At 37.4% G+C, this 15,823-nt stretch overlaps 1 protein-coding gene across 2 annotated transcripts in view; it reads left to right on the top strand.

Moving 5' to 3' along the window:
• The window catches only part of edil3a (EGF-like repeats and discoidin I-like domains 3a), a 100,963-nt gene that overhangs the window by 46,494 nt on the left and 38,646 nt on the right, over positions 1-15,823 (top strand). For both annotated transcript variants that reach the window (XM_072388085.1, XM_072388084.1), the window contains exons 4-5: positions 5,053-5,166; positions 13,644-13,825. In XM_072388085.1, coding sequence (XP_072244186.1) covers positions 5,053-5,166; positions 13,644-13,825 — 296 coding nt within the window. The remainder of the gene's footprint in view (positions 1-5,052; positions 5,167-13,643; positions 13,826-15,823) is intronic.

The raw sequence follows: 15,823 nt of genomic DNA, 5'->3' as shown, positions 1-15,823 counted from the left end.
AATTATCATTGTGTTAATGCAAAAGTGTTGTGTGACAAGCATGACTTGCTCAGCAAAGCATGCTGTGCTTTGGACACATAAAGTAATGTGTCTTGTTTGTTGCCAAATGAAGACATCATGAAGGCAGTACTGTACACATCTTAAAGTGACACAAATATGGATATATCAAATTAACTTTATCGCAGGACATTAAGTTGTATGTATCTAATGGAGCTAATGTAATGAGTAATTTCATTCACCTGAAGAATTGCCCCATTGCAATGTTTTTATTTTTTTCAGTAGTAAATTTGAAGGACCACAATGGATCACAAGGCATCAGCACCAATAGCCTGTCTCAGTGGGGTACTCTAACCTCTATGACAGCATGGGAAGTCTGACTGTTTGAGGTTAGGGGTTAATAGCACAATAGACAAAAATAAATAGTTGTCTTCATTTATTTCAATAACTAACCTCAAAGGTCAAAGTTTTGCTCCTTGCATAGACGGAGAGATCTAAAAGATCAATTTACTTACCAGACATTTGTGCATCAGCTTCTTTTTGGATGAACATTCTGATGAGACAAGATAGAACTCCTCCAGGGGAAATCCTGCATGTGAGCCAAACTAAGTCCAGATGTAGAGTTGAAACATGATGAGGCATCTCCTCATGAAAACAAAGGCTTGACTAACCTCCAATTGTATGTCTCACGGTGTTTCAGCAGAGAAAAAAAGAAGGCTTTATCCACTTTTACATTGTTACATCATACATTACAAAATCTGACTGAAATTTAATAAAGGAAATGACAGGGATGAGGGGGCAATACAGCAGAGACACTACCTTTCATTAAGCTAATTAAGTTCGGGGGCTTTGCAAGTGTGAGAGGATTACAAGCTATTAGCTGGTGTTTATTTCATGCACTTGTGTGATTTATATTATTGTTTGAGGCTGTTTAGAGTCTTTGATGCAATTACATATATCTGCACACATTCCAGTCAAAAATATGTGTTTATATATATATATATATATCAGATCAAGCTCTATGAGTCACATTGCCTTTGTCCATCCAACACTATGGATGTGTCTCGGCAGCTTCAGGTGCTGTGAAAGTCGCTGCAGCCCAGAGCACAGGTGCCCCCTCCCTTTGTAAGCCTTTTCCTACAGTTCCCTGGACACACCATAGCCAATTTAACACTCATAGTGAGAGTTAGAGCCTGACATTCAACACTATTTATTGCTCTCATTATTGTGCATCTGAGACACTTTTTAAGGAGCACAGAGGAGTAAAGCCAGGGAGAAAGACAATCCAGTGCATTGATGAGAGTCTGACTGGAGACTAAATTAATATAAATTTGTTTTGTCTGAAAGCCTTGTTTTTTGGTGGCTTGTACAGGGTCAGAGATTGATAAGGACAGCAATGATAACAGGTGTAGAATGTTGGAAAGCAACCATGTACCGTGGCTTTAGGAGCAACTGGTGATGATGTAATTGGTAATTGGATTTTTCCTATCAATGTACACTGAATGATGAAAATAGCACAAGTACTAGAATCCAGTGGAATTCCACTACCTGCAGTCTCAGTTTAATGAGTGTGTTTCTGACAGAGATCTAACAAAAACATCCTCAGCTTCACTGGTATTACTGGATGGCCAGTGTGTTGGATTGCATTTAACGGTCTGCTATTTTACTGTCTCCATCAACTGAAAAATCTTTACTCGAATTAGATTGTTAATTCCTAACCATCCTCATTAAACTGGATACATCAGTAGCAAAATGTTGTTTTACTGTGTTTAAAGCTTTAATGGAACATTTAAATTCAGGATGGCACTATAGACTTAGACTATTGTCAGTTTGGGAACCTCTTTGGATGCATATCATTGACTATTTTAAAGAAGTGGAAACTGAATTTATTTACCCAACTGCATTTCTTCTACCCTATTGTCTTTTCATTTAGTTATTTGAGTCTGTCCCTTCCTCCCCAGGCTTTTCATATCTTGTTTAATTTTTACCAGATGGATTAACTGCTTTCTCCGAAGTAATCCCTTTTCTCTCACCTGATTTACTGGCAAGCCGACTCCTCCCTACTGATCTCCCACAGGCTGATGGCCTCTCATGAAAGGGAAGCAAGATGGGGTAGCTGTGTTTTCACTCACTCTGGGTTGTTGTGCTTCAGGCTATTTGAATGGCCTGGCCATTTGGCTGTCATCTCAATGAAGCAGCATTAGACCTTAACAGAGTAACAACAGCGTCACACATCCAAATGGCATTAGCACAGTAGTGAAATGATAGTGGCTTTTGCTTTTTGTAGCGCAATCTATATAGAGAGGGTGTGTTCACTTTCCATATGCTTTATTTAAAAAGTCATGAGTTGTGCAGGGGTTGTTTACAGCTGCATTTGTTTATCGTCAGGTTTCTCATAGCGCCTTAGCGCTCATAGCAGTAGTGATTCGTAACTAACATAAGTATTGTTTCGCATAGGCTTGCTCACATGGGCCTTGATCAATAACTGAGTTTTTATTTTTGTGGCTATTGTCATAACATCTTGAAATTTTTGGTTCTTGTGGAACCATAAACCATTAAATTCAAAAGCAGTAAAATTGATGAAAAGCTGAACTGTTTGAAAGAATTAGGCAGTGTTTCATAAGGCAGGTTTATGTTATAAGTTATAGAACTTTTTGCAAGACATTCATTTCCTTTCTTTGATGGTACCTCTCTCAATCTATATGTTCACTTGAGACAAGTGCTTTTTTGGTTTATAGCTGTGCTAATATTAGGTTGTAATAAGAGGCCGGTTTCCTGTATTACTTATTCTGAACATTTAGGTACAGAAACGTACTTAAAGCAGGATTTTGGTTCTTTTCATTATTGAAATCATCTGTGAAAAGTACACCATCAAGCAATTACCAAGCAATTACAGAGTAACACTGCTCATTTTGTCCCCGCAGATGTTACTTTGGCCACCTAGCTAAACATTTTTGTAAGCCAGTCAAATACTCCACTTTATAACAGCACCCCCCTTCTGTCAAAGCCTCCTGCAGCAGGACAGAGGTTTTCCAAGCAAAAAGCCACTGAGGAAAGGCTCAAAGAACACGGCAGAGATTGGTGTTCAACGTGTTCTTCAGGTCTCTCAATACCGCAGATACCACACTGATGGGATACGATGGCAGCTATACGAAGACCTTAACCCAAACCCCACAGGGCTCAAATGGGGCTAAATCTATTACTGAAGTCCTATTACCAGATACACCAAGACACCTTTAGTTTGTTCACGCCTTGACTGGTCAGAGCTCTTTTGGCGGCACTCGGGCCTTCTCAGTATTAGACAGGTGTTCATAATGTAATGGCTGATCAGTGTAATAATAGCCATTAGTCAGAATATTAAATACACTAAAAAAAAGCACAAATATCCGTCAGATAGATTAACATCAAGTTTAACCACTTTGAGTGGTTTTGTGTCTTGCTGAATGAATTGTGTTTTGGTAGCAACAAGTACATGATCTTGTTCATCCAGATTTTAACAAATAGCACACATCAAATAAATCAGTCATTTTTTTAAAGTTGTGTTTTTGTCCTCTATTCTCCAAAGTTAAACCATAGTTCCTTAGCAAGCATGGCATTGTTGAATAGAATTTTCGTAATTGTCATCCCTACTGAGCTCCATGGACCCCTGCAGACAATTTACAAAGATCTTTTTCGACTCTTTACACATGTTCAAATGTTTCCCGAGACATTTCTGGAGTCATTTAACATAAAAAAACATGCATCTGGTAACAGTTGGTGCACAGTTCCCGTATCCTCCAAATTACATCATGGGAAAATAATGCAAAAGTAAGACAATTATCATCACAGTAAATCCCAAAAGAACAAAATTTCAGAGCTGACTAGAACAACAATTCTTTCATTGTTCTCTGTTAAGAATGAAATGTTACATCGTAATCAAACATGAGTCAACTGGGCATTCATACAGTGTGTCTGTCAAAGGTGGTGCTTTTATTGCCAGCTGTGTCTCTTCGGCATGGCATGACATGCTAGTTAATGAAATTATTTACTTGAGTCCTCTGATAATGCTAAAGTAAAACACACACATTGCATTTTAAGGCTCTTTACCTTGCGGTTCACTACATGTTTGACTTGTTGCTTGTTCGACATGGTTCACTTCTCCTCACAGTACCTCGGTGACCACTATGTGCAAAGACCTTGACTGTAAGACATTCTTCAAGATTTTTTTGAAGATATTACAAAAGTGCTTGAGTGACGAGTATATATAGATGAGATCTCATATTCATAAAAAGAATGATAAAATACTCACTTTAATCATGTTTCACTTTCTTAAGCTTTACAAATCTCGAACCTAGTTACATTTTCATGAAACCAAAAATGTATTTTTGAGTCACACACGGCTCTGGGTGTGTTTTAGATGATTTAAAGTCTTATCAAAGCCATGTTTGGAAATCATTAGAAATTTGTTCAGTTACGTAAAAGTTCACAGAGTTACCCATTGCTCTCTTTTGCAAATGGTTAAGGCTATAATGGGTTTTCTAGGTATAGTGGGTATGATGGATGCACTGGGTATACTGGGTGTTATGGGCAGGGATCTTTCCACTTCCTCAGCTGGTTAGATAAATTATCAGAGAACTGTTTCTTAAGAGCAGTTTCAAAGGAGAAGTAATTGAGAAAAAGACTTCATATTTGTTCTCTTGTGATACTTGAATGGATTTGTGGAGGATATTTAGGATGTTCACTGCAAAATTACTTTCAGAGGTCCCAAGTTTTTGAAAATGTGTGATCCTCTTTTAAAAGTACCATAATTACACCCGAAGTTAATTGGTCTTAACATTTAAAAACTGTGCCTGGGTTCTTGGAGTGATATTCAACCAATGAGTCATTTGATTTATTAGCTTTGTGAAACTCTGTGTATGTGTGGGCTCTTCTGTGGGAGCACAGAATCAAGTAACATACTGGGAAAATTCAATATATACTCCCTCACATTGCATTTTAATGAGAATGAAGTCTAATTGCCTACATGCCTGCATCAAATAAATTAATGCACCTGTTCTTGTTTCTTGGCTCCTCTAGATATTAACGAATGTGAGAGAGACCCATGTAAGAACGGGGGCATTTGCACTGACCTGGTTGCCAACTATTCCTGCGAATGCCCAGGAGAGTACATGGGGAGGAACTGCCAGTACAGTAAGTGATGTTTGTCTTTTTACTCTTTTAGAACTTCCCATTATTGGTGTTAGTCATATTAGCCAGAAAGCATTTTCTGGCTTGCTTTAGAAGGCTGCTGGTCTTTCCCATAAAGATCTGTCTTTCACCTCTGATAAAAGCTTTGTGTAGCTCATTAAGTCACAGGGACCTCTTGTAGTTTGTTTGAAATAAGAGGCAGAGGCCCTTTTAGAAGGAAACAACGGAAAAAATTAAACACTTGTTTCACTTGAGCAGTGGGTTAATCTTTATTGTATTTGCTGTTATTTACAGTCACTTAAGTTTTTTTTTTTCTTCCCCTCTGTAGCCTTTGTTCTGCTGTGATTTTGTGTGTGTGGATGTGTGTTCATCGTAGCAGCAAAGCTGACCAGAGCACTAGCAGCTCTCATGCTGATGACGTTCCAACTGCAAAAAACATGTGCTTAAAGTTTGAGCTGATCTTCTTCTGATGTCTTGTATTTACTGGATGAATTTCAGGTCAAGCGCACATATAACCTGACATATATCCACTGTTTATTTTTGCTCTATATGTAGAATGTATTACTTCTTTAAAACCTGAATATCTGAAGGTTTCATATCCCTTACCATTTTCAGGTTATGTTTGTTATTTTTGCTCAGGCATTGAAAATTTATCTTGAAATCTTTTGCCTGGGAATGTTGTTTAAATATACAAATAAAGACAAAGATAAAGACTTGTAGGAATGTAGTGAAGAAGTAAATGAAGAGTTCTCTGAAGGGCCGTGATTGTCTTACAAAACCAACTGTCGGAAAGTAGACAGAAGGGAGTAAAAATGCACAGTCTGACTACTTAAATTGGACTATTAAGTGAAAAAAAAATGTAATAAAAAATTTCACTTGTAGTTGTAGTTCATGCACAGATATTACACAACTATTAATTCTGCCTTTCAGTTTGAAATTTGTTGTGCAGTCTGAATATTAAGATGTTTTGTTTTTTTCTACTCTGTGCCTACAACAATTCACATTTGACATGAAAACAATGAAAACAAGAAACAAGTTTAAAATACCGATTCTCCACAGTAATTCAATGGTGTTTACACCTGCACAAGACTGCACTAAAGGATAAAGTCAGCCCCATTAACGCTTCGTTCCTTCATTTCGCATTCAGTGTCCTGTAACATAGCCATGCGTGAAGCACTGGTGCTTTCAGGATGAACTGAAAAGATTTTGTGTAGCAACTTAATTTCTTTGATTGAAATGGACTCTATTTTCTCCAAATGTTACAGTTAATTCAATATTCAGTCCGATTTCTCAATGAATGATTATCAAAAGCTGTAGCTCCACTGTCACTGTCTAACCTCCCCATCTTTAACGCAAAAGAAAAAAATCGGTCTCAGTCGGTAAGTCAAACTATTATATACATAATATGTATAAAGATATATACAGTATAAAATATATATTATATTTTTGCAAAAGAACGAGTGTGACCCTACTATTGACGGATTCATTTAATCAGTATACATTGGTACATTGCTTGCTTGAATGCACTGTGGATCTGAAGTAGTAGGATATTCACTTATACCACTGACAGTAATCTGTTTTACCTATATAAAGTGAGATTGCATTTATGCATAACAACATGGGTACTTTTCAGTAATATAAATTATATGAATATGTCTAATTCACAAAAATAAAGACATTACTTTGAGTTTTTACGCCTGTCACTTCACAGTGTACTATAGAAGCATACAGCATGTTTTAAGTCACAAATCTTCTCGTAATTTCATTTGTGTACCATGACACACTGAGATAAGGCAGATGCAGATCTGTTTTCCTGATTTATTTCTATAGTCATGATTAAAAAAAAGCAGTTTAAAAGATTTCTTCTCAAGGGAGGAAACCTTAGGTGTCAGAAACTGTCAGATAAAAATGAGACTAATGGGGTATGCAGGGGGCCATGGTACCGTACCAGTGTGTGTCCACAACAGTCCTTTTCACTTTATGGTGAACTAGATCAAATTACGCTCAAAGAAAACGTGTTTGACTTTTATTTGAAGGTTAGTCAGTGGTCCTTGGCTCACCTTAATTTGTTGCTGTTCCCTCTGAAATCTAAATCCAAGAAAACTGAAAACCTTAGTTCTGCATATTAATTTACAACTATTAGTAAAGAAAGATGTCTGTGTGTATAAAAATGACTATTATATCAATTATCCTCTTAGGAGGAAGGAAGTCCCTTTGGAAATATCTTACTACTCCTGCTAGCTGCAGAATGTCACTCCCTGTGATGACTCTTCATACATTTTGACTTTATGAATTTGAATTACATGTTGAATTTACTTTACAGTTAGTTGATACCATTAAAAATCTAGAGTGCTATATGGTTGAATGCCTGTAAAACAAGCACTCATCTTCTCTTCTGAAGTGTTCCTTCAGCCCACGTCGTCTGTGTGGGCAAAAACCTGCACACACTTGCTGATGCAGATGTAGCTGCTGTACATTTTCCTCCTGTACCGTTCTATAATAAGCATGGGAGTATTATGTGAAAGTTGGAGTGAGGTTTGGGCAATTACTAGTCTCTTCAGCGGTTCCAGGGTTTTCAGAACTGATTTCCGTGAGATAACAGAAAGTGGAGAGTAAGAAGAACAATCTCAGCTATTTCTTGTCAAAATGAATTCTTGTAAAATGTCCAAGGAAGCATAAAATTTAAGTTTAGTCATTTTAATTTAATTTTAGTAAGATAACACCTACTTACACGAGATGTCTCAGCCTCTCTACTGCAACAAATGTGGGATTGTTGCTGCTTGAATTAGAATGAGACACTCTTAAGACGTTATTAGGGTTAAATGGCCATAGTTAAAGATGCTGTTCTAAGGATCAGTGATGACTATTGAGGATCATTAAGTCTTAAAAAAGCACATGGTGAAACAATGAATCTGTTAATAACAGGATGTACCTTCAAAATGGATATTTACTGGAAGACGAGAATGAAGCTGGCCATGGTGGCTGCTAAGAGGCCATGGTAAATGTAAAAGAGCAACAGGACTTTCTAGCAATTGCTAGTTGCTCAGTACATGTGACTGAAACCCTCTGTATCCCTCATATGTCTGAATTATAGCGTGAAAAGACCGAGCCCCTTCTCATGAAGAAAAAATCCAAGCCCCTCTGAAAGGTATAATTAAGGTACAGCCAATTTTACTGCTGAAAAATGTGTAATGGTCTGATGAGACCAGTATCACCATTTTCAGTCACGTCAAGCTTTGGGGCTGCTTCTTTTTTTAAAGGGGGAACGTGGGCTTTCATGAAGGTGGAGGGAATCACGACTTACTTGGCACAAAACCTTCAGGTGTCTGCTTGGAAGCTACAAAAGCTGTGTTTTTCCCCCTCCTCCTACATTGAGAACATCCCAAATTTTATATCCATCTCAACAAAGGAAGGACTTCATCAAAAGGAGATCAACATTTTGGAATAACCCAGCCTGAGCCTAGACCAGAAATCAGTTGTCAGAGACTGAAAAAGATTAGTAGGAAGGATTATTAGTGGGGGGGTTTTTAAAGCTACAGTTATCATACGATAACTAAAATGTAAGTGTAGTTAATATCATTAAAAACTCTTTATTAGACTTCCAGAATTGTTATTCACATTTTATTTGATTATGTTATTCTGATGTTACTTTAAATGTCAGTTGCCATCTTTCTTAAATGTACAAACAGCTGCATTTCATCCAGTCTCATTTGTTACCTGTGGAACCCCCATTACATGGCTGGCATCTGTTTTGTCTGTTTATTATTCTTTTCCTCATCCTCGCCTTCCGCTGCATCCTCATTAGCATTGGTGTGTTGGCATTAATTTCAGTCGAGCAGTAATTTGTTTAGGGTGTAGGTAGGGCTTGTGGGAGATGGATTCAGCTGTCACTGCACAGTAGTGTTGGTGTTAGCAATGCGTGTTGTTGCAGGGCTGATGTATGCTCAGAGGCCAGCAGGGCCAGGCCCGAGGGCTGACTGCCACTGCTGCTCTAACGGACGGCTGGCAGACAGCTCGTTAAGAATGGCCCATCATTGCCACAAGGTGAAAAGGACCATGGCTTTGTAACAGTGCATTGTCACAACATCCACATATATCTTACAAGAATGCTGCTGAAGAGGTAAAAGGTCCAGACAAATATGATATTATGCTGATGCAACATTGCTCCTCAATTTGTATCATCAGGACTTTCTCTGGGAAACTTGATATCAAGTCATTTTCAGGGTTTAATTTTGGATGAAATAACGAAAAGAGCTTCTCCCTCTGGGCTGTTTTTTCCCCACTATAACCAGTGGCAAATTAGAAAAAAAAGAAAAAGACAGAAAGAAAACAATGCAACCAGTGACAATATTACCATTAGATATGCATAAATGTTGTGAAGTGTGAACTTGAACTTCAGCTGCCCTCGAGCTCAATCAAATGTTTAATAGCCAATTAAAATCAGAGACTTCTTTCACATTTCGTGTTAAAACTACCACTATTGCTGAACCCTCCATCCTGCTTCCCTTTCTTTTGCCTTCTTTTTTGTCTTTACCAGCAGACTCGAAACCACCTGTGAAGGAAAAGGCGACAACACCAAAGAGCATCTCTTGTGATGCCCAATAGTTTTCAATCAATCTCACTCTTTGTGACACGTGCAGTGGGAAGGGACCATAACTCTACAAAATATGGAATTATCTAAATAGTATATTCTGTTTGTATGAGAGAGATGTGATAAGTGAAAATAAGTACATGTTGCTGTCTGAGCTTGAAATGGGTTTTCAGCCATGTTAGTATCAATCCTTTCTGCAAACATTTATGGTTTAGTAGTCGTTTACATTTGTAGTTACACTAGTTGAAAATGATGCAGTATTAAACAGATAGCATGCTGATTTAGTGTTTAACTGAAAGCCCTCCTGTGCATACGTGTAAGTAAATATTCACAAAGATTTTGCCTTCTTCCTTTTCAGGCTTAAAACATTAGCATAATATATATATTAACAATGGATTTTTTTTTAGATAGTGGTAAGCTTAGAGATGCAAGGACTGATTAAATTCAAAAGTCTTCAAGCACTACCACGCATTGTGATGAATGTCAAATTTAATAATTGCGTTTGAAAAATGGGGAAAGAATTAAATTGAATTGCTCTCTAACATCCTCTAAAATCCTCTAAAAAAGTTCTGTGTTTGAAATAGATTCTTCAAATACTTAAAAAAAAAAGATCTACTCTATGATCTTTATTTGATATATTGATATGAAAGAAATAATGAACTAAGAAGTATTAGACCTGGAACGTGATTGTGAATTTAACCTGGATTACAGTTCAGGTTGATTTAACACGGTAGGAGTTTGAAAGATCCAGCATCGATCTTCATGTCTTCAAGCCTTTAGTTGACAAGCTTTTGTGTAAAAATGTATAGAAATATATGAAAAATGTCAAATTAAAACACATAAAAAAACAGGACCAAATGTCATTCCACTTGATATTGGAAAGTAAGATGCTTCTCTGAGTTGCAGCAGTAGGCTGTCGGTATCCACCTACACCAGTCTGGAAGCAGTGAGTCATATACGAGGAAGAACTAGTGAAGCGAGAGTGATTTACCATACTTGAATACATGAACACATCCTTTTCAGAACACACAGATACACACACAGATATTCTCTTCGCTCCCCTCCAGCCTCCAGTCGATCCTCCTCGGACCGTCTTCAGACATTACTCAACGTCTCCCTCACTCCCTGTTGACCAGAACCCCAATGTTTTAACAGCTGGATAAGTTGTGTGAGGGTTGTTTTCATTGTTCCATTCTTACCTCACTCTTGGCATTCCTGTGTGGTGAAATTCTTCTCTCAGCACTGCCCGTTTTTGTCTGCTGGCGGGTGTGTGTCTTTTCTGGCTGTGTGTCAGCCCTGAGTTTGAAATGCTCAGGTGTTTCACTTAAATGGTGAAGGAGGTATCATGGCTTTCAAGTGGCCATTGCTCCAGGCTTCCCCTAAAGGCACAAACACAGTTCAGCCACAGTTTGCAGTTCAGTTAACATAAGCCGTGGCTCTGACTGAAGTCTTAGCTTGACCTGCTTTCATTGTTATGGGATACTTTGAAGTTTCCTCAGCTTTTCCTACTTCATGGTTTTACGCAGATCTGTTTATTTATCTTTGACCAGTGACACACAAATGAGAGTAGTCAAATGGTTGATTTTGATTCAGATATCTAAAGTATTGCTTGTGCTCTGGTAAATCTCTAATTGTGTTTGTCATTAGAAATAAACATTCAGAATAGAACTCAAGGAAGCCATTACTTCTTTCCTGAACTGAATGCAGTTGTGCGTTAGTGAGGTTAAATTCAGGACACAGTAAGCACACTCGAAAGGTGCCTCCTCCACCCATACCAATGTTTCTCACAAAAAAGAGTTCTATCTATCTATCTATCTATCTATCTATCTATCTATCTATCTATCTATCTATCTATCTATCTATCTATCTATCTATCTATCTATCTATCTATCTATCTATCTATCTATCTATCTATCTATCTATCTATCTATCTATCTATCTATCTATCTATCTATCTATCTATCTATCTATCTATCTATCTATCTATCTATCTATCTATCTTTATCTTTATGCCAACTGTTTAGTTTACAAACCAACAGCTTGTGTCTCAGCCCTCACCTTGGAATAATCTTTTCTCGGTTGTAATGCTAACTAAGCTGAAAACAGATACAGTCCAGCCATTAAAAAGCATGTCAGAACATTGACCGGAGACCGAGTTTTGTTCCTCAAACGGACTATGCTGTCCAGTCAGTGTAAGTTAATCTTTGTAGGGAAGGACCAGCTTTACCTGAAATGATATCAGCAGAGCAATTGAACGTTTTTTTTTCCACAATCGTGTCAAAGTTGATATTTGGAAATAAAAATCTTTCTCATGTTACAATCCCTTGAATTTATGTCAACTATTTGCCAGACTTAAACACAACTTGAAACTTAAGCATCTGTCACGAATAATGCAGCAAATCCTCAGTAAAGCTTTTGGGCTGTTTGTGGTTGGAGCTTTGTTGTGGGCTAGAAAACATGTAATGATGCAGGGTTTTTTGCATGACGACTGTAAAACAGATCCCGTTTCCCCCCGGACTGCAAAGTATGTGAGGGAAATCTCTAACCAATTTTAAATGAATAAGTTGCATATTACAAGTCAAGTCAAGTTCATTAGAGACACCCAGCTCTTTTGCACAGTTTGTCCAGGCTGAAAGAATCGGAAGAATTTTAGACAAACCTAATTCATTTTTTGCTGGCAGTGTGCCACAGCTGTTTCAAACAACTGTTCAGTTACTGTTTGGATATTGTGTTGGCACACCAGTGCTTCTCAGTCAAGATGTCTTTGCACAAGCTTAATTATATTGTAATGTTAGAGAAATCAATAGAACCTCCTTACATGTGGCATTTCTTAGTGAATCTGTCCCGAGCTTGAGGGTTCTCGCATCCTATGTGTTTCAATTGTAAAAGCCAAATTTGTGTGTGTAAATGAGCAATGGATACATTTATAGACATTCACTTTTAAGTAGAAAAATGACGCTGACATTTGCTACTGTACATTTCCACGTCCCAGTTCTGTCTATTGCTACATTGCCTTTCATGTGTTTTCTATTATTATCTCTATTTCCCCAAACACTTTTTTTTCTTTTTTTTTTTTTTTCTTCTAATATTGAAGCACAAAAAGGTGATTGTTTTGCAGAACAACAAATTCTTTGTCGGATCGCCATTGCCAGAATGCCTTACCACAGGCATTTTTTCCCCTATTATTCAAATAAGTTTGATGTGTCTGGACATGCCAGTTAGAATTAACTGGGAAAACAATATCCAAAGATATATTTTACTTTCTCACTTTAATGCTACAGTCTTTAAGACAATTAAAGCTGTTACAAAATCCTGTTGACTTTGGGGATGATGCCTGCCAGAAGTGGCCACAACTCCTTTGGAAAAAGCCTGGGGGCTTTGTTCCTGATAGAAGAGATGAAGAAAAAAACCTTAAAAAAAAAAATCCAGGGATGTATGAAGTTGAAAAAAAGAGTCTTCCTGTTGCCAGCTTTGGCCTCAAATTATATTTGTCAAATAGAAAACATTAGGAGCCTTATTGTTATAAGTCAAAGTAGCAGTTGTTGTGAAAAAGAAAGGGTCAATGTAACTATGATGTCAAATATTAAGGAATAAAAGGAATGTAGCAAAGAGTCCACAGAGACAGAAGGAACAGTTGCAGTTTATGTGAACATGTCTGATTGAAGGATCTGTAATTCACTTGGACTCAGATGAACAAGTATATCAACTCTGACAAAGTGACATTGAAAGGTGAATATAAATGCGGAGAAAAATAAAAATCAGTGACCTTAAAGCTGCTGCTTTTGTGCTATTTTTGATAAATCTGTATGCATCCCATAGACTGAGTTGCACACATTTTTTTTGGTGTCTTGAAGGGTTCATCTGTGTCTTTTCCCCTTTCTTCCCTCAGAATGCTCTGGTCCGCTGGGTATGGAGGGCGGTATAATCTCCAACCAACAGATAACAGCCTCTTCCACCCACCGTGCTCTCTTTGGTTTACAGAAGTGGTATCCATACTTTGCACGCCTCAACAAGAAAGGCCTGGTCAATGCCTGGACTGCTGCCGAAAATGACAGATGGCCATGGATCCAGGTACAGTTCAGTCACAGAACAGGCAGCACGCAAAGCCGGGCCAGAGCCAGATATATCTAAACTAAGGCACAGTCTTAATTATATAAGGCCCTTTGTTTTGTTTTTTCGGGTATTTTTTTGTGTGCGTGCGTGTGTGGGTGTTTTGTTTTTGCATTTTTAAGTGGTAAAGCTTGAGTTGTACTTATAACTTCCTTCCTTTACAACTTCACTTAATTGTAGTTGAGGATCGATATGAATTGATGATTTTCTGCAGTTTTACCTCATAATGTGAATTTCAGAAGTTAGATAAGGATTTGGCGGCTAGCTTGCTGGTAAGAAAGGCTGATAAAACTTGCAGGCTAGAGGGTAGAACATATGTATGTGGAGTCAAATGTGAGAAAAAAACAAAGCACGGCATTTTCACATAGTGGCTGATTTGTTGCACTTAATGCTGATGAACTGTTTTCTCAACTTTGCCATAACTTGTTTTAACATGTATCCAAAATGTCATACCACGCACGACATGTTATATAGCTTTGTGTGTTATTGTTCAGCATTCAGTAATGAAGTGAAATCTGTATGCAGTTGCATATATTTTTTCAGATGCTCTTGATATATATACGTTACAATATCGCTTCCTGAGAACCTTGATGCCAGTTGAATGGCCGTCACTATAGTAACATTTCTATGTTTGAAATTCCAGTCAAATATTATCTGAATTTATTGAGCTTAAAATAATAATTGATATGCAGGTTATAAAATAATGATATCAAAGATTGTCAATTAATAACCCTTTTTATTGAAAAGTATAGGGTGTATCAAATTAAATGAGTGCTGTCAATTGACCACGTCAATTCTAAAGTAAATATTGCACAAACCTGCGCTCATAGCCTACATAAAGAACATAAAGAAACTGAAGGCCTATTCTCAGATACAACAATTTACAAACATATAACACATCTGCACTGGCTCATTTCCTTATAACGCGGCGTGCTGGCATTTTGATATAATAATAATAAAAAGTCCGCTGCTTTGCAATAAAAACTGAAAAAAAATTTTTACTTTTACTTTTACTTTTTACGCATTTTTGCGTGTGTGAAATGTGCTGCAAGCGGTTTTAAAATCAAATGTGTTCAGTGTCTCAGCGCAGCTTGAAATGCGCATCAGTCGTGTGACTTTTCTCTCCCCCAGGCGACTTTGCTGTACACTTTTGATGCGATTCTGCAGAGAGAAGCCTCACCTGAATGGAAAATGGAGGGAATATTTTCACATTTTGACCGGCGGGGTTAGAAAATACTGACTTCGGCAGATTTTACCGGTCAAAGTCCGGTAATTACCAAACAACGGAAACCCAGATACTAGTAAAACATTTCACAAAGCTTTTGTTAAGAAATTCACACAATTGTAAAATTTGCATGCATAATTTGACATTGGCAAGATTTTAAAGCAGCAAAACCTATTGCACATAAAAATCTGAATAGTTTAGTACACTGATGATTTATGTTTGTTGTGTGTCTATTTTTTCTCTCAGCAGCGATGATAACAGTCATTTTCATATTCAGCTTGCTATCTTTATTAGCTTTGTGTATCCTAGACTGTTTCCACAGCCACCTACAGCGCCTTCATCTTGAACATCAACATAGCTGTGAACTGAAAAAGGAAAAGTCCATATTCATTGCAGCAAAGCATTTATACATGAAACTCACATCTTTCCTCAAGCTTTGTTGAAGATAACCTTCATGCTGTGCCATTAGGCAGTGCTTATTTTCAAAGAGCAACATAAACAGATCGATAAAATGGATTACCTGCACATCACATCCCTTGATTCTGTCCTCGTCGGTCCTGTCATGTTGCAGATCTCATTGCTTTTAACTTTTACTGTAACTGAATTGTTGCCTTGAACAACCTATTCAGCCTGTGTAGTTTTAACTGTTTTTTTTTTTTTTTTTATATTTTTGATTTGAGTACAGCACAGCACTTTGATCAACACACTTGTTTTTGAATGTGCCTATAATTAAA

Source organism: Leuresthes tenuis, unplaced genomic scaffold (assembly GCF_036924035.1).
Source record: "Leuresthes tenuis unplaced genomic scaffold, fLeuTen1.0.hap1 SCAF_6, whole genome shotgun sequence".
Taxonomy (NCBI): domain Eukaryota; kingdom Metazoa; phylum Chordata; class Actinopteri; order Atheriniformes; family Atherinopsidae; genus Leuresthes; species Leuresthes tenuis.
This window is presented reverse-complemented; position numbering and strand designations above follow the sequence as displayed.